The sequence below is a fragment of the Pleurodeles waltl genome, chromosome 6 (assembly GCF_031143425.1).
Source record: "Pleurodeles waltl isolate 20211129_DDA chromosome 6, aPleWal1.hap1.20221129, whole genome shotgun sequence".
NCBI classification, from domain to species: Eukaryota; Metazoa; Chordata; class Amphibia; order Caudata; family Salamandridae; genus Pleurodeles; species Pleurodeles waltl.
In genome coordinates, this window is record NC_090445.1 from 1,661,553,480 (window position 1) to 1,661,573,332 (window position 19,853).

General features: G+C 45.0%; 1 protein-coding gene across 6 annotated transcripts in view; it reads left to right on the forward strand.

Annotated features, from left to right (window-relative positions):
* The window catches only part of SEC16A (SEC16 homolog A, endoplasmic reticulum export factor), a 300,868-nt gene that overhangs the window by 231,465 nt on the left and 49,550 nt on the right, over window positions 1-19,853 (forward strand). For 4 of the 6 annotated variants that reach the window (XM_069241597.1, XM_069241599.1, XM_069241598.1 and 1 more), the window contains 2 exons: window positions 12,177-12,268; window positions 14,508-14,576. In XM_069241597.1, the coding sequence (XP_069097698.1) occupies window positions 12,177-12,268; window positions 14,508-14,576 (161 nt within the window). The remainder of the gene's footprint in view (window positions 1-12,176; window positions 12,269-14,507; window positions 14,577-19,853) is intronic. The other 2 variants (XM_069241601.1, XM_069241602.1) reach the window with 1 other exon arrangement.

Genomic DNA, 19,853 nt, shown 5'->3' on the forward strand with positions numbered 1-19,853 from the left:
TCCTGAGGCTGTGGGAGGTTCTAGTGGACCAACTATGTCCACACCCACTCTTTCAAAGGGCACCCCCACCACTGGAAGTGGAATGAGGGGGGCCTTTGGATGCCCACCTGTCTTACCACTGGCTTGACAGGTGGGGCAGGAGAGGCAAAACTCCTTAACCATGTTGGACATATTGGGCCAGTAGAAGTGGTTGACTAACCTCTCCCACGTCTTGGTTTGTCCCAAATGTCCAGCAAGGGGAATGTCATGGGCCAATGTTAGGATGAACTCCCTGAACAGCTGAGGCACTACCACTCTCCTAGTGGCACCAGGTTTGGGGTCTCTGGCCTCAGTGTACAGGAGCCCATCTTCCCAATAGACCCTATGTGTTCCATTTTTCTTGCCTTTGGACTCTTCAGCAGCTTGCTGCCTAAGGCCTTCAAGAGAGGGACAGGTTTCTTGTCCCTTACACAGCTCTTCCCTTGAGGGTCCCCCTGGGCCTAAGAGCTCAACCTGATAAGGTTCAAGCTCCAAAGGCTCAGTTCCCTCAGAGGGCAGAACTTCTTCCTGAGAAGAGAGGTTCCCTTTCTTTTGCTGTGTTGCAGTTGGTTTCCCAACTGACTTTCCTGTTCTCTTGGTAGGCTGGGCCATTTTTCCAGACTCCAGCTCTACTTTTTCACCCTGTGCCTTGCACTGTGCTCTTGTTTTCACACACACCAGTTCAGGGATACCCAGCATTGCTGCATGGGTTTTTAGCTCTACCTCAGCCCATGCTGAGGACTCCAGGTCATTTCCAAGCAGACAGTCCACTGGGATATTTGAGGAGACCACCACCTGCTTCAGGCCATTGACCCCTCCCCATTCTAAAGTTACCATTGCCATGGGATGTGCTTTAGTTTGATTGTCAGCATTGGTGACTGTATAAGTTTTTCCAGTCAGGTATTGGCCAGGGGAAACCAGTTTCTCTGTCACCATGGTGACACTGGCACCTGTATCCCTCAGGCCCGCTACACTTGTCCCATTAATAAAGAGCTGCTGCCTGTATTTTTGCATGTTAGGCGGCCAGGCAGCTAGTGTGGCTAAATCCACCCCACCCTCAGAGACTAGAGTAGCTTCAGTGTGGACCCTGATTTGCTCTGGGCACACTGTTGATCCCACTTGGAGACTAGCCATTCCAGTGTTACCTGGATTGGAGTTTGGAGTGGAACTTTTCTTGGGACAGGCCTTGTCTCCAGTTTGGTGTCCATGCTGTTTACAGCTATGACACCAGGCCTTTTTGGGATCAAAGTTTTTACCCTTGTACCCATTGTTTTGTGAAGAGGCTCTGGGCCCACCCTCCTGTGCAGGTTTTTGGGGGCCTGTAGAAGACTCTTTACTATTTTTAGTTTTGGTTGTCTCATCACCCTTCTGCTGGGGAGTCTTTGTGACCCCTTTCTTTTGGTCACCCCCTGTTGAAGTCTTGGACACCCTTGTCTTGACCCAATGGTCCGCCTTCTTTCCCAATTCTTGGGGAGAAATTGGTCCTAGGTCTACCAGATGCTGATGCAGTTTATCATTGAAACAATTACTTAACAGGTGTTCTTTCACAAATAAATTGTACAGCCCATCATAATTATTTACACCACTGCCTTGAATCCAACCATCTAGTGTTTTCACTGAGTAGTCAACAAAGTCAACCCAGGTCTGGCTCGAGGATTTTTGAGCCCCCCTGAACCTAATCCTGTACTCCTCAGTGGAGAATCCAAAGCCCTCAATCAGGGTACCCTTCATGAGGTCATAAGATTCTGCATCTTTTCCAGAGAGTGTGAGGAGTCTATCCCTACACTTTCCAGTGAACATTTCCCAAAGGAGAGCACCCCAGTGAGATCTGTTCACTTTTCTGGTTACACAAGCCCTCTCAAAAGCTGTGAACCATTTGGTGATGTCATCACCATCTTCATATTTAGTTACAATCCCTTTGGGGATTTTCAACATGTCAGGAGAATCTCTGACCCTATTTATGTTGCTGCCACCATTGATGGGTCCTAGGCCCATCTCTTGTCTTTCCCTTTCTATGGCTAGGATCTGTCTTTCCAAAGCCAATCTTTTGGCCATCCTGGCTAACTGGATGTCCTCTTCACTGGAGTTATCCTCAGTGATTTCAGAGTTGTTGGTCCCTCCTGTGAGAGAACCAGCATCTCTGACTAGTATTTGTGGAGTCAGGGCTTGAGAGGCCCTGTCCTCCCTAGATAGGACTGGTAGGGGGGAATCTTCCTCCAAGTCACTATCCTCATCCTCTGTGTTGCCATCCACAGAGGGGTTGGCCTTTTTAAACTCTGCCAACAGCTCCTGGAGCTGTAGTTTGGAAGGTCTGGGGCCCATTGTTATTTTCTTTATTTTACAGAGTGACCTTAGCTCCTTCATCTTAAGATGGAGGTAAGGTGTGGTGTCGAGTTCCACCACATTCACATCTGTACTAGACATTATGCTTCTAAAAGTTGGAATACTTTTTAAGAATCTAAAAACTAGTTCTAGAATCTAATTCAAACTTTTACCAAACTTTTAAACTCTAAAAGAAATGCTAACAGGGACTAACACAAGGCCCTAGCAGGACTTTAAAGAATTTAGAAAACTTTTCAAATTGCAAAAATCAATTTCTAATGACAATTTTGGAATTTGTCGTGTGATCAGGTATTGGCTGAGTAGTCCAGCAAATGCAAAGTCTTGTATCCCACCGCTGATCCACCAATGTAGGAAGTTGGCTCTGTATGTGCTATTTCAAAGTAAGGAATAGCATGCACAGAGTCCAAGGGTTCCCCTTAGAGGTAAAATAGTGGTAAAAATAGATAATACTAATGCTCTATTTTGTGGTAGTGTGGTCGAGCAGTAGGCTTATCCAAGGAGTAGTGTTAAGCATTTGTTGTACATACACATAGACAATAAATGAGGTACACACACTCAGAGACAAATCCAGCCAATAGGTTTTTATATAGAAAAATATATTTTCTTAGTTTATTTTAAGAACCACAGGTTCAAATTCTACATGTAATATCTCATTCGAAAGGTATTGCAGGTAAGTACTTTAGGAACTTCAAATCATCAAAATTGCATGTATACTTTTCAAGTTATTCACAAATAGCTGTTTTAAAAGTGGACACTTAGTGCAATTTTCACAGTTCCTAGGGGAGGTAAGTATTTGTTAGTTTTACCAGGTAAGTAAGACACTTACAGGGTTCAGTTCTTGGTCCAAGGTAGCCCACCGTTGGGGGTTCAGAGCAACCCCAAAGTCACCACACCAGCAGCTCAGGGCCGGTCAGGTGCAGAGTTCAAAGTGGTGCCCAAAACACATAGGCTAGAATGGAGAGAAGGGGGTGCCCCGGTTCCGGTCTGCTTGCAGGTAAGTACCCGCGTCTTCGGAGGGCAGACCAGGGGGGTTTTGTAGGGCACCGGGGGGGACACAAGTCCACACAGAAATTTCACCCTCAGCGGCGCGGGGGCGGCCGGGTGCAGTGTAGGAACAGGCGTCGGGTTCGCAATGTTAGTCTATGAGAGATCTCGGGATCTCTTCAGCGCTGTAGGCAGGCAAGGGGGGAATTCCTCGGGGAAACCTCCACTTGGGCAAGGGAGAGGGACTCCTGGGGGTCACTTCTCCAGTGAAAGTCCGGTCCTTCAGGTCCTGGGGGCTGCGGGTGCAGGGTCTCTCCCAGGCGTCGGGACTTTAGGTTCAAAGAGTCGCGGTCAGGGGAAGCCTCGGGATTCCCTCTGCAGGCGGCGCTGTGGGGGCTCAGGGGGGACAGGTTTTTGTACTCACAGTCTTAGAGTAGTCCTGGGGTCCCTCCTGAGGTGTTGGATCGCCACCAGCCGAGTCGGGGTCGCCGGGTGCAGTGTTGCAAGTCTCACGCCTTTTGCGGGGAGCTTGCAGGGTTCTTTAAAGCTGCTGGAAACAAAGTTGCAGCTTTTCTTTGGAGCAGGTCCGCTGTCCTCGGGAGTTTCTTGTCTTTTCGAAGCAGGGGCAGTCCTCAGAGGATGTCGAGGTCGCTGGTCCCTTTGGAAGGCGTCGCTGGAGCAGGATCTTTGGAAGGCAGGAGACAGGCCGGTGAGTTTCTGGAGCCAAGGCAGTTGTCGTCTTCTGGTCTTCCTCTGCAGGGGTTTTTCAGCTAGGCAGTCCTTCTTCTTGTAGTTGCAGGAATCTAAATTCTTAGGTTCAGGGAAGCCCTTAAATACTAAATTTAAGGGCGTGTTTAGGTCTGGGGGGGTTAGTAGCCAATGGCTACTAGCCCTGAGGGTGGGTACACCCTCTTTGTGCCTCCTCCCAAGGGGAGGGGGTCACAATCCTAACCCTATTGGGGGAATCCTCCATCTGCAAGATGGAGGATTTCTAAAAGTCAGAGTCACCTCAGCTCAGGACACCTTAGGGGCTGTCCTGACTGGCCAGTGACTCCTCCTTGTTTTTCTCATTATTTTCTCCGGCCTTGCCGCCAAAAGTGGGGCCTGGCCGGAGGGGGCGGGCAACTCCACTAGCTGGAGTGTCCTGCTGGGTTGGCACAAAGGAGGTGAGCCTTTGAGGCTCACCGCCAGGTGTGACAATTCCTGCCTGGGGGAGGTGTTAGCATCTCCACCCAGTGCAGGCTTTGTTACTGGCCTCAGAGTGACAAAGGCACTCTCCCCATGGGGCCAGCAACATGTCTCGGTTTGTGGCAGGCTGCTAAAACTAGTCAGCCTACACAGATAGTCGGTTAAGTTTCAGGGGGCACCTCTAAGGTGCCCTCTGTGGTGTATTTTACAATAAAATGTACACTGGCATCAGTGTGCATTTATTGTGCTGAGAAGTTTGATACCAAACTTCCCAGTTTTCAGTGTAGCCATTATGGTGCTGTGGAGTTCGTGTTTGACAGACTCCCAGACCATATACTCTTATGGCTACCCTGCACTTACAATGTCTAAGGTTTTATTTAGACACTGTAGGGGTATCATGCTCATGCACTGGTACCCTCACCTATGGTATAGTGCACCCTGCCTTAGGGCTGTAAGGCCTGCTAGAGGGGTGTCTTACCTATACTGCATAGGCAGTGAGAGGCTGGCATGGCACCCTGAGGGGAGTGCCATGTCGACTTACTCGTTTTGTCCTCACTAGCACACACAAGCTGGCAAGCAGTGTGTCTGTGCTGAGTGAGAGGTCTCCAGGGTGGCATAAGACATGCTGCAGCCCTTAGAGACCTTCCTTGGCATCAGGGCCCTTGGTACTTGAAGTACCAGTTACAAGGGACTTATCTGGATGCCAGGGTCTGCCAATTGTGGATACAAAAGTACAGGTTAGGGAAAGAACACTGGTGCTGGGGCCTGGTTAGCAGGCCTCAGCACACTTTCAATTGTAAACATAGCATCAGCAAAGGCAAAAAGTCAGGGGGCAACCATGCCAAGGAGGCATTTCCTTACAGGGGTGCATGACTTTAAATAGTTGATGTCACTCCAGTGTAAAAGATGTGTGTCACTGCATAATGGTGAATCTACATGCTCTTACCAGGGAGAAGTATGCCCAGATATTCCTGGTAGAAGTTGAATATGACAGGCTTACTGGTAGCTTCCCTCATTTGTGAGCTACAGGGGAGGACACCCTCTGCATGTCAGAACACGAGTAGAAGGAGGAAGAAAAGTCCCATGAATGGTTGCATGGGCCCTGGGGTGCAGTCACATGACAAGTTTTCCTGTGGATTGTGGGAAGTAGTGATGGAGTGCAATGTGAGCAGGCCCTTTTTAGGTCTAGTGGGTCAACCCACTTCCGCCATTGGCTAACTTCACTTTGACTAACGTCAGTAGTTGCTTCCTTTGCTACGAATGATTGCAGCCATATGTGCTTTTTGAGGCCAAAATATCGTGCCTGTTACTGTAGAGCTCTTTTGGTCGAGATTTGTAAAGATTTACCACACCATTATCTGTTGCAGTGCTCCACAATGGCAGAATAATTTTCTATTTATATATGTGTGTGCCGCAATAGATGTCAGACAGGCTGTTTGTCTAAGGGTGTGGAATTATTTATCTTTCTTCGTGACAGAGCTGAAGCCAAAGCTTCCCTACAGGATGGTGAAGTAAAATTAAATAATTAACTATCAATATGCTTTTTAATATAGCTAATATTGGGTTTAAGCAGTAGTTGATAGTGGTCATCCGATGACTAGGTTAACTCGCACCTCATCTCTTCAGTCTAAGTTCCCAACAAAATGTTATCTATTGCCTTTAGCAGTAAAGCCTTGTTTGGGAAACCTATGGTAGAAGCATTACAATGCTTCATATCCTGTACATAGACGCCCACATCCGTGGCTTCACTGCAAGCTTAGAGGTTTTTCTTTGTGGAGGGAAAGGAAAAACAGCCTACTACTACCCTATTCCTGCCACTCTTGGCATTCTTTTTACTTTCCTTTTTATCTATCGAGCTCACAAGTGCTCAGATCCAAGCAGAAGCAACATAGTGAGAATAACTCCTTTAAGATTTGAGTGATGCCGATAGAGGACAGGTTTTCGAAACATTTAAAAGTCTGTATGTTCATAAAATGGATAGGTGGACACTGGATGTTATCCAGTTTGGTCACCCTTTGAAGTTTATCAAGAACCCACATGAGAATTCACCCAGGAAAGCAAGCAAGTAGCCGTCTAAATGGTTTAGAGTATAAACATGTGGCTATGCTCCTACAAGAAGAGAACTGAAATGCCCCAAGAAGTCAAAAGAACAGAGGATTCTACTATGGGTACTTCCTAGTGATGAACAAATCAGGGTGATGGAGGTCAGTCCTGTTAGTGCATCTATTTGATCGGTTGTCGGAAAAAGCAGTTATTCCAGGGTGGAAATATTCCACAGTCATCATACACCTGCAGGAAGGATTATTTCTTACTTTGAATAGATTTACCAGCTTATGATTACGATTTCCACACAAGGTCCAGGCTACTATCTCTCTTGTACTGGCCTCTGCCACAGAGCATCTATCAACTATGAAAAGACTACAACAGATTCAGAACTTTGCTGCCAGATTACTCCTAAATCTAAAGCCACAATCCCACATCTCCCCTGCCTTGAGGGCCCTACATTGGTTACCGGTTGCCAGAAGATCCACCTTCAAGCTGTGTGAATCACCCACAAAGTAATACATGAAACAGGACAGCTTTTCATCCTGAATAAAATCACCAAATACACTCAACAAAGGAACCTCTGCTCAAGATTGGCAGCTCACCTCAAAACCCCACCATACAAGAAAGACAGTAGGTGGTACATCTTTCTCTGTTCAAGCTGGCAAACTGTAGATTTCATTACCCCCAAACAAGATCCACGGATAATTATCTTCAAAATATATATACTCTTCATTCCTGCTCAAGAAATGTGTATATTACCTACGGTTTTATATAGTATTCTGTGCTTAACATATTCATAGTTAATTGCATAGTTTCTATATACGTTGTTTGATGAGATTCTTATTAGACTCTGTTTTATTTATTACAGTATGTAAATACTAGCATAATTATTTATCTACAAGCACTTCACTATTGAAATATTAAGGAAAGGATGAAATAATAAAAATAATCATTGTTATAAAAAAAAAAATACACAAGTAAACTTTAAATACTGCAACACTTGAACTTCTGTGTTTATACATCTTTAAATTCTCAATATATTATACTCCTTATACGTATATTCCCTTTTTATGTAATCTTGTGTATATATTTATTACTTTAGTCCTAATGTACATGAGAATAAAATGACTCTCAAATATACATCTCTCAATCTATCCTCTATCCTCACTATGACTCACCCAAAACCCCATTCTACTATGATCTCCAAAATAACCCAGTCGTAGACTCTTCCCTCCTGCTCACCCCAACCTCAGTTTACTACTATGATCTCCAAACAACGCCACTACATTTTCTCATGTATCTCTCCTTTGACTTATCGCAAACCTCATTTTATTACTGTGAACTCCTGAAACCCTTTCTACAGACTCTGCTCTCCTCCTTCTACTGATCCCAAACCTCATCTTACTAATATGATCTCCCAATTAACACTTTCTAGATTCTTCCCTCTTCTGTCCCTCCAATATCCTCTTCAATCCAACTAACAGACTCCTGTCCACTGCTCAAATTAACTCCTATTGCTCTATACCAATCCACCTCTAATCATTTTGGGTTCCAGAGTAACATGCTACTTGCCGAAAACCACTTTGACGCCTCGTCTAGGGTAGTAAGCACTTTATAAATACAATAATGATTATAATCCTACTATTTCTCCCAATCATTTTGCCAACCTGCATACTAAGTAAGATACTTTTACTGACTTTACTGTTGACTGTCTCTTTGCCTTTGACCCTTTACAGTGTTCTGCTGCCCTTTGGTTGTTTATGCTATACAGGGAGTGCAGAATTATTAGGCAAGTTGTATTTTTGAGGATTAATTTTATTATTGAACAACATCCATGTTCTCAATGAACCCAAAAAACTCATTAATATCAAAGCTGAATATTTTTGGAAGTAGTTTTTAGTTTGTTTTTAGTTTTAGCTATGTTAGGGGGATATCTGTGTGTGCAGGTGACTATTACTGTGCAGAATTATTAGGCAACTTAACAAAAAAAATATATATACCCATTTCAATTATTTATTATTACCAGTGAAACCAATATAACATCTCAACATTCACAAATATACATTTCTGACATTCAAAAACAAAACAAAAACAAATCAGTGACCAATATAGCCACCTTTCTTTGCAAGGACACTCAAAAGCCTGCCATCCATGGATTCTGTCAGTGTTTTGATCTGTTCACCATCAACATTGCGTGCAGCAGCAACCACAGCCTCCCAGACACTGTTCAGAGAGGTGTACTGTTTTCCCTCCTTGTAAATCTCACATTTGATGATGGACCACAGGTTCTCAATGGGGTTCAGATCAGGTGAACAAGGAGGCCATGTCATTAGATTTCCTTCTTTTATACCCTTTCTTGCCAGCCACGCTGTGGAGTACTTGGACGCGTGTGATGGAGCATTGTCCTGCATGAAAATCATGTTTTTCTTGAAGGATGCAGACTTCTTCCTGTACCACTGCTTGAAGAAGGTGTCTTCCAGGAACTGGCAGTAGGACTGGGAGTTGAGCTTGACTCCATCCTCAACCCGAAAAGGCCCCACAAGCTCATCTTTGATGATACCAGCCCAAACCAGTACTCCACCTCCACCTTGCTGGCGTCTGAGTCGGACTGGAGCTCTCTGCCCTTTACCAATCCAGCCACGGGCCCATCCATCTGGCCCATCAAGACTCACTCTCATTTCATCAGTCCATAAAACCTTAGAAAAATCAGTCTTGAGATATTTCTTGGCCCAGTCTTGACGTTTCAGCTTGTGTGTCTTGTTCAGTGGTGGTCGTCTTTCAGCCTTTCTTACCTTGGCCATGTCTCTGAGTATTGCACACCTTGTGCTTTTGGGCACTCCAGTGATGTTGCAGCTCTGAAATATGGCCAAACTGGTGGCAAGTGGCATCGTGGCAGCTGCACGCTTGACTTTTCTCAGTTCATGGGCAGTTATTTTGCGCCTTGGTTTTTCCACACGCTTCTTGCGACCCTGTTGACTATTTTGAATGAAACGCTTGATTGTTCGATGATCACGCTTCAGAAGCTTTGCAATTTTAAGAGTGCTGCATCCCTCTGCAAGATATCTCACTATTTTTGACTTTTCTGAGCCTGTCAAGTCCTTCTTTTGACCCATTTTGCCAAAGGAAAGGAAGTTGCCTAATAATTATGCACACCTGATATAGGGTGTTGATGTCATTAGACCACACCCCTTCTCATTACAGAGATGCACATCACCTAATATGCTTAATTGGTAGTAGGCTTTCGAGCCTATACAGCTTGGAGTAAGACAACATGCATAAAGAGGATGATGTGGTCAAAATACTCATTTGCCTAATAATTCTGCACTCCCTGTACATATGTCACATACATACATTTTACAGGCTGACTTTCCATGCACCCATTTATCCTGACTACCAAAGCAGTCTGTGGTTTATGAATAAGAGCCAGTTCCATCAGTTCCAGATGTTTGGCTTCATGTCCACTCTTGGTGCAGCGGACTCCGCTACCAGCTCGTCAAACACTTGGGCCTTCACATATTCCCATACCTGAACAATTGTATTCAAGTGGCATTGGCAGTGGTTGCATAAAAGGGAATGATAAGCAATTCTAGTCTGCGAAAGAATCTGAGTTATCCAGTACATCAAGAAAGAACCAGCCTGAAGCTCTGTAAGAGAATGGTTTTCCATAGAACAAGCCTCACCATCTTTAAGCCAAGTTCTAGGCTATCAAGTACCAAAGGTTAAAACAATATATTGGTAAGTCCTCCTTAATAGTATATTGGTGCAGATTTGTACCTGGGGCAATACTGATGTGCATCCTGCTTTTCCCTCATTGCAGAACTGATGTATTGATGGGTACAGACATCCATTGGGGTCTGTAACCACAAGATTGGCTCTTGTCTGGTGGATGGATGCACAACATCTTGAACACTGTCTCTTTCAACTGGTGTTTCTTCACAAGGTTGGGCTATCAGTCTATGTGACCACTCAACTCTAGGCCCCCAGTGTAACCAAGGAAGCAATTTCTTGGAACTGAGGACCACTTTAAGTCTCTGAATATGTCCTAACAAGGCCTTTATAGCCTTCTTACGGTATAATCAGAGGTCCTCCATAAATAGTCTGGTAAACATATTTTACATCTGGAAACAAAGACCATATCAATAGTCGAAACCTGGATACTCAACAGCTTTGACAAGTCTCCAGCAATTCAGGGATACTTTGTCCACCTCTGCCCATGAATGTCATTGGAGTGAAAAAGAAGAAGAGTTGACAGTTCTTTGCTAGTGTTCAGTGGGAGCTCGGCAAAAAAAGATAGAATTATTAGCAATCTTGCCTGTTCCTTTCCTGCTATTCTCCTGCTCACCTGAGTGCTGTTCAGATGTTTGAGGTTCAAAGTAATTGTCATGATCTTGGTCATGAAAAGGCAGTTTTGTACATGATCATCCAAATGCCCAAATGGACATACTGTTTAGATTCAGGATCCACCTTGCACAGATGACAAAAAGCAATCTTGCCCCTTTACAAGAGACTGATTGTATCCTCAGCTGTTTGAATTCAGAGAACTCTACATTCTAGAAGAGTGCCCAGAGGTTCTAGCTAGTGTACTACCTCCAAGAAACCTATACACTTAAATTGAAGGGAGAGAAACTATTACTGGGTCATGAGTAAATGTCTGTCATCACGTTTATCCTATCAGTTGTTGTAAGTGCATTTAACCTCAGTCAGAGTGTACAAAGTTGCAGTGTCGCAATACCAAAGGGATAAACATATGCATTTCTGCCCTTGCAAGGGGATTAAAGAAGCAAAGAGGCGGCGTTTTTTCATCTTTTCTTGGGTATCCAAACAGATGTCCCTGAAGCCTAACATTGTACTTTCAAGGTAAATGAGTCGTTCTTTCCAGCCTCTACTCAAAGCACATGTGGAAGACAGCCTTCTTGTTGGACTTTTCATATATAGTGCGAGGTGGGGAAATACAAGCTTTTCCAGCAAAGATGCTTACATTGAATTTTTTCAAGGAAAGTGTGTTTTTAGAAATCAGTAGTCATATTTTTATTTTTTTAAGAAGATTCCTAAATGTTCCACTTTAATTGACATGTGCTGATTCCACATTTTTACACTATACTCCTCCTGTGACAAAAAACATCTGGATACACCAGATGTGGAAAACGTGCTTCAAGGTCTAACTTGCTGGAACCTGGATTTTTAGGAAATCTAGTGAACTATAGGTATAGGTGATAAACTCTTCTTAGTTTGTAGTATAGATACACTATGACCCTTAACTATCTTGGTGGCATAAATACCTTCATCTTTGAGAGTTTATTATTTGAACTAAATTAAATAATGCAGGTAGCATTTAGGGAAAATATTTGAAACATAGATGAAAGATGATGTCCCATATTTCGGCTCCACGGTTTTCTTTATTTTTCAGCAGCATTGTCAACATAATGTATTGATAACATGCAGTGCTCTGTTTTTAAATATATAAACCACATCAGGATCAAATGCTAGCAGGTTAATGTGTTGTGTCACTGCCTTACAGTTTGTCTGTTGTATGTTTTCTTCTGATGTGAATTGTCTTCCAAGGTAAAATGAGCTTTACTGTTCCCTGACATTTACAGTACCAGAAGATCAGCAACCAGCAGAAGGTAGTGGAGTTGAGCAAGTGACAAATGCAGATCAAACTACCACAGATCACAGTACAGAAGCACAGGTATTGTTGCATGGAAGCGCTAAAGGTTACATGTACCAGTACATCTCAGGTAGATGTATTCTGTATGTTATCGACTTATGTTCTTGTTATCTGAAATTCTCAATGAACATGCATGTGGATGACTCAAAATTAATGGTCATAATTATTTTGTTGGCTTACTTGTCGTACAACTGCCTTCTCTCATGTGGCATTGAGTCCTTTTCTGGATCCTATTTTCTTGGTCAAGCAATGAAGAGAGGTGCATGGGACTTGTGTTTAGTAACAACATCCCCAGTATGCCAAAACAAGGACACAAAGCTTACATAATGGCTACAATAGCTGCAGTATGTCAAGAAGGGCCACTTAATCCCCTTAAGTTTTAGAGCAGGCTACCTGAGAGGCTGTGACACAGGCATATTCTGTCTCTCACACTCCTTTCAGTCTCTCTCACACATTTTCTTTCTTTTTTCTTGGCACTTGTCAAACCCATCTACATATTCTAAAAGAAAGGAATATACCGACTCTTTTGATGCAGCATTCTCCAGTCAGTTTGTGCCATCAGAATCAACACCTTTTTTTGCTACACTGCTACCAGTGAGGGGCCTAAACCACATTTTATTACTAAGGTCATGTTTTATTTCCATGTAAACCAATTTGTCCATTTATGTGCTTTTTTCAAACATCTAAAGACAAAGGTGATAAGAGCCCTGCATGCTAAATTTATTAAGGGCTAATAATTATGTACTTCATACAAGACACTAAATCGCTATGAAGAAGCAACTAGTTCTTTTTGACTGATGCAGCACCAATGAGAGGGCTCCCAATGTCAACAGGAAGCAGTAGTGTGATGGTTAGTGCAGACAACCAGACTTGTTAGACTCTAGCAGAGAAAACGATTAGTTGGAAACCAAGGACACATTCTATTAGGAAAAAAGGAGTAACATTATCTTTACTAGCAAATGTCTCAATCGGCAATATATATATTGCAGCACCATGATCATCAGTTCACACATGCACAACACAATAAGGTGTGGCTATTCATGCAAAGATGGAAGTGGTTGTGGACCGGAGGGTTTCAAAACCTCTCATTGTCAAACCACCCTAACTTCACTGACACCATTCTCAGAGAGCTAAAACTATTGCATAATCCATGCACAGCATGTGAATCTAGAAGAGATTCATGGTGCAAAAGAAGCCAAATACTTACCGGTAAAAATAGTTTCAAAGCTTGAAGCTCTTCTGCATTCACATGTTCCCCACTCACCTCCCAAGTAAAGGTTGGTGTGTCTGCAAAAAGAAATCATAATAATAGTAAGGAAAAAATCTTAACAGCAGGAAAAAACGAATTTGAAAATTGTGACCATGTACTCTGCTATTGTGGGCTTACTTTCACTGTCATAGGGGGGTCGGCATAGCTTCTCCTCTGGTCAGTGCCTAAATTCAGAAAAAAGGAAATGGTAGCTTTCCCAACGCAAACAATAGAAGATGGAATAAAGCAAAACTTGAATACGGAAAAGCATCAAGCTGCAGAATATTGTTATGGGAATGGTGTCCATCTCAAGCACACTTCTAGTAAGGCCTTTCTTTTGCAGGCTGTGTTCTGAGATCCTAAGTACAGGCTCATCCGAATACAGGTGGGGAGTTTTTGCATCTAAATTCTTCATTTGACCAACCACCAATACTGAATTATTCAAATTGTCTGTTGGCCCCAAAGGCAAGACTCGAAGATAAGACTCAGTCATGCTCCAAAATATTTTTGCCTTGTACCCCTTTGGTTAATTTTTTTGTTTGGTTTGATAACTAATTCCCATTAAGTGGCCTTTTTGTAATGTGCCTTTCTTTGTAAGAACCTATTAAGGTCTAAGACCTAAGGCAGAGGCACTCCCTTCATGAATCTTACTTCCAAACAACTTAACTTCCATATCAGCTCTTTACTAACATCATTATCCAGCTTTTTAGCTAGACTATATGTGTCTGTCGTCTTGGGAACCCAGTGGGCTTTGAGGAGCATAGAACAGGTGGAATGCTTATGAAAAGGGACATGAAGGGCCACGTTTATTCCACTGCCTTCTAATTGGATTATTTTGGTGCTTTGCAGCAATTGCTGTCTTCCCTTTCATGTACATGGAAGGAGACTGAGTCTGGTGAATGGGGATGCTGCTCATTAATTTATAGGAAAGGGCAAAGATGGGCTGTCAGACGGAATACAAAGCTTGTAAAGTTCACTGTGGACTGTAATGTGTCTTTACTCTGTCAACAGCCAAGTAATCAGATTCCATCTGGTTGTGAACTCCCTGCGTCACGTGTAGATGGATCCCAGACAGGAGAGGTAAGAACATCCGTAAAAATCTACTGATTGATTCATTGTGCATTTTGCATATCTTTTCTTTAGTGATTCCCTATGGCATGAGAACCCAGGATGCACGGGTAAACTAATGGAATGACTTGCAAAAAAAAAAAAAAAATACTGTTGTGTGCTTACTCCTCTGCAAATGTTGCTAAGCACGTGTTTTGGGGGAGTGGGAATAATAAGAATCGAATCTGGAGGGAATTATAATAAATAACGTGACTGAACACCAATCAATGTAATGTATTCAACCTTGCTGTTGCCCAGCAGTCATTCCCACAGATAGATTTATGTGAGATGTTGACATTACTCCATGCTGATGGCCCAGGGGAACTAACTTAATTTAATGTGTCAAAGATGTGTCAGTGTCCCTAATGTATTTGCTTAAGGTTTTTGATGATTGGAATGGCGTCTGAAAACGTGCATGCTTCGGGGAAAAAATATGTTCGGTGGCATGTGTAGCTGCAGATACACATGCTGTGCATAGTCCGCCGTCTGGTGTTGGGCTCGGAGTGTTACAAGTTGTTTTTCTTCGAAGAAGTCTTTTCGAGTCACGAGACCGAGGGACTCCTCCCACTTCGGTTCCATTGCGCATGGGCGTCGACTCCATCTTTGATTGTTTTTTTTCCGCCATGGGGTTCGGACGTGTTCCTTTTCGCTCCGTGTTTCGGGTCGGAAAGTTAGTCAGAATCTCGGAAACATCCGTCGGTATTGTTTCGTTCGGTATCGGGATAGTTAGAACAAATCGACACCGAACCTTGAAGAGCTCCGGTGACCCTTTGGGGTAATTTCGACCCCCGTCGGGGCCTGGTCGGCCCGACCGGGTGCAAAATCGAGACTGATGGAACGGACCCCATTCCGATTCTGTCCTAAATGCCACAATAAGTATCCATATACGGATCAACATTTGGTCTGTAACTTGTGCCTGTCCCCCGAGCACAAGGAGGATACGTGCGAAGCCTGTCGTGCGTTTCGGTCGAGAAAAACGCTCCGAGACCGAAGAGCCAGGAGGTTGCAGATGGCGTCCACGCCGACAGGACAACAACAGTTCGAGGAGGAGGAAGAAGAAACTTTCTCCATCCATGAGTCGGATTCCGAAGAATTCGACGTCGAAGATCAACCAACCGTGAGTAAGACGTCGAAACAAAAAACACATGAAAAGACTGACAAAGCCCAGGGGACGCCACCGCCAACAGGCCGTGGCTTAACCCGGAAAGTAGGTGACCGTCCATCGGCACCGAAAAAGGGCGAGCTGGTGTCCAAGTCGTCCGACTCGGGTCGAGACACAGGCACGCAGCAATCTCGGGACCGACAGAGTGGTGCAGACAAGGGTCAACACCGAGACAGCGGCACCGAAGCTGCTCAGCACAGCGGCACCGAAGTTGGTCGGTACCGAGACGGAACGACACCGAAAAAGAAAAAGATCCTGTCGGAGCCGAGAAGATCCAAAGACACGGTTTCGGTGCCGAAACACCCGGCAACCGAACCGAAAACTGGTTCCTACTCAGAGGAACAAGGAATGTCCTCTCAACTAAAAAAACATAGATTTGAGGAGTAATTACAAACAATAGAGCCAGATCACACGCAAAAGCGGATTGTAAGGAAATGCCTCCTTGGCATGGTTGCCCCCTGACTTTTTGCCTTTGCTGATGCTATGTTTACAATTGAAAGTGTGCTGAGGCCTGCTAACCAGGCCCCAGCACCAGTGTTCTTTCCCTAACCTGTACTTTTGTATCCACAATTGGCAGACCCTGGCATCCAGATAAGTCCCTTGTAACTGGTACCTCTAGTACCAAGGGCCCTGATGCCAAGGAAGGTCTCTAAGGGCTGCAGCATGTCTTATGCCACCCTGGAGACCTCTCACTCAGCACAGACACACTGCTTACCAGCTTGTGTGTGCTAGTGAGGACAAAACGAGTAAGTCGACATGGCACTCCCCTCAGGGTGCCATGCCAGCCTCTCACTGCCTATGCAGTATAGGTAAGACACCCCTCTAGCAGGCCTTACAGCCCTAAGGCAGGGTGCACTATACCATAGGTGAGGGTACCAGTGCATGAGCATGGTACCCCTACAGTGTCTAAACAAAACCTTAGACATTGTAAGTGCAGGGTAGCCATAAGAGTATATGATCTGGGAGTCTGTCAAACACGAACTCCACAGCACCATAATGGCTACACTGAAAACTGGGAAGTTTGGTATCAAACTTCTCAGCACAATAAATGCACACTGATGCCAGTGTACATTTTATTGTAAAATACACCACAGAGGGCACCTTAGAGGTGCCCCCTGAAACTTAACCGACTATCTGTGTAGGCTGACTAGTTTTAGCAGCCTGCCACAAACCGAGACATGTTGCTGGCCCCATGGGGAGAGTGCCTTTGTCACTCTGAGGCCAGTAACAAAGCCTGCACTGGGTGGAGATGCTAACACCTCTCCCAGGCAGGACTTGTCACACCTGGCGGTGAGCCTCAAAGGCTCACCTCCTTTGTGCCAACCCAGCAGGACACTCCAGCTAGTGGAGTTGCCCGCCCCCTCCGGCCAGGCCCCACTTTTGGCGGCAAGGCCGGAGAAAATAATGAGAAAAACAAGGAGGAGTCACTGGCCAGTCAGGACAGCCCCTAAGGTGTCCTGAGCTGAGGTGACTCTAACTTTTAGAAATCCTCCATCTTGCAGATGGAGGATTCCCCCAATAGGGTTAGGATTGTGACCCCCTCCCCTTGGGAGGAGGCACAAAGAGGGTGTACCCACCCTCAGGGCTAGTAGCCATTGGCTACTAACCCCCCAGACCTAAACACGCCCTTAAATTTAGTATTTAAGGGCTACCCTGAACCCTAGAAAATTAGATTCCTGCAACAAGAAGAAGGACTGCCCAGCTGAAAACCCCTGCAGCGGAAGACCAGAAGACGACAACTGCCTTGGCTCCAGAAACTCACCGGCCTGTCTCCTGCCTTCCAAAGATCCTGCTCCAGCGACGCCTTCCGAAGGGACCAGCGACCTCGACATCCTCTGAGGACTGCCCCTGCTTCGAAAAGACAAGAAACTCCCGAGGACAGCGGACCTGCTCCAAGAAAAGCTGCAACTTTGTTTCCAGCAACTTTAAAGATCCCTGCAAGCTCCCCGCAAGAAGCGTGAGACTTGCAACACTGCACCCGGCGACCCCGACTCGGCTGGTGGAGATCCGACACCTCAGGAGGGACCCCAGGACTACTCTGATACTGTGAGTACCAAACCCTGTCCCACCTGAGCCCCCACAGCGCCGCCTGCAGAGGGAATCCCGAGGCTTCCCCTGACCGCGACTCTCTGAAACCTAAGTCCCGACACCTGGGAGAGACCCTGCACCCGCAGCCCCCAGGACCTGAAGGACCGGACTTTCACTGGAGGAGTGACCCCCAGGAGTCCCTCTCCCTTGCCCAAGTGGAGGTTTCCCCGAGGAACCCCCCCCTTGCCTGCCTGCAGCGCTGAAGAGATCCCGAGATCTCTCATAGACTAACATTGCGAACCCGACGCTTGTTTCTACACTGCACCCGGCCGCCCCCGCGCCGCTGAGGGTGAAATTTCTGTGTGGACTTGTGTCCCCCCCGGTGCCCTACAAAACCCCCCTGGTCTGCCCTCCGAAGACGCGGGTACTTACCTGCAAGCAGACCGGAACCGGGGCACCCCCTTCTCTCCATTCTAGCCTATGTGTTTTGGGCACCACTTTGAACTCTGCACCTGACCGGCCCTGAGCTGCTGGTGTGGTGACTTTGGGGTTGCTCTGAACCCCCAACGGTGGGCTACCTTGGACCAAGAACTGAACCCTGTAAGTGTCTTACTTACCTGGTAAAACTAACAAATACTTACCTCCCCTAGGAACTGTGAAAATTGCACTAAGTGTCCACTTTTAAAACAGCTATTTGTGAATAACTTGAAAAGTATACATGCAATTTTGATGATTTGAAGTTCCTAAAGTACTTACCTGCAATACCTTTCGAATGAGCTATTACATGTAGAATTTGAACCTGTGGTTCTTAAAATAAACTAAGAAAAGATATTTTTCTATATAAAAACCTATTGGCTGGATTTGTCTCTGAGTGTGTGTACCTCATTTATTGTCTATGTGTATGTACAACAAATGCTTAACACTACTCCTTGGATAAGCCTACTGCTCGACCACACTACCACAAAATAGAGCATTGGTATTATCTCTTTTTACCACTATTTTACCTCTAAGGGGAACCCTTGGACTCTGTGCATGCTATTCCTTACTTTGAAATAGCACATACAGAGCCAACTTCCTACATTGGTGGATCAGCGGTGGGGTACAAGACTTTGCATTTGCTGGACTACTCAGCCAATACCTGATCACACGACAAATTCCAAAATTGTCATTAGAAATTGATTTTTGCAATTTGAAAAGTTTTCTAAATTCTTAAAAGTCCTGCTAGGGCCTTGTGTGTTAAGTCCCTGTTTAGCATTTCTTTTAGAGTTTAAAAGTTTGTAAAAGTTTGAATTAGATTCTAGAACCAGTTTTAGTTTCTTAAAAAGTATTCCAACTTTTAGAAGCATAATGTCTAGCACAGATGTGAATGTGGTGGAACTCGACACCACACCTTACCTCCATCTACAGATGAGAGAGCTAAGGTCACTCTGTAAACTAAAGAAAATAGCAATGGGCCCCAAACCTACCAAAGTACAGCTCCAGGAGCTTTTGGCAGAGTTTGAAAAGGCCAACCCCTCTGAGGATGGCAACTCAGAGGATGAAGATAGTGACTTGGAGGGAAATTCCCCCCCTCCAGTCCTACTTAGGGAGAGCAGGGCTTCTCAAGCCCTGACTCCACAAATAATAGTCAGAGATGCTGGTTCCCTCACAGGAGGGACCAACAACTCTGAAATCACTGAGGATAACTCCAGTGAAGAGGACATCCAGTTAGCCAGGATGGCCAAAAGATTGGCTTTGGAAAGACAGATCCTAGCCATAGAGAGGGAAAGACAAGAGATGGGCCTAGGACCCACCAATGGTGGCAGCAACATAAATAGGGTCAGAGATTCTCCTGACATGTTGAAAATCCCCAAAGGGATTGTAACTAAATATGAAGATGGTGATGACATCACCAAATGGTTCACAGCTTTTGAGAGGGCTTGTGTAACCAGAAAAGTGAACAGATCTCACTGGGGTGCTCTCCTTTGGGAAATGTTCACAGGAAAGTGTAGGGATAGACTCCTCACACTCTCTGGACAAGATGCAGAATCTTATGACCTCATGAAGGGTACCCTGATTGA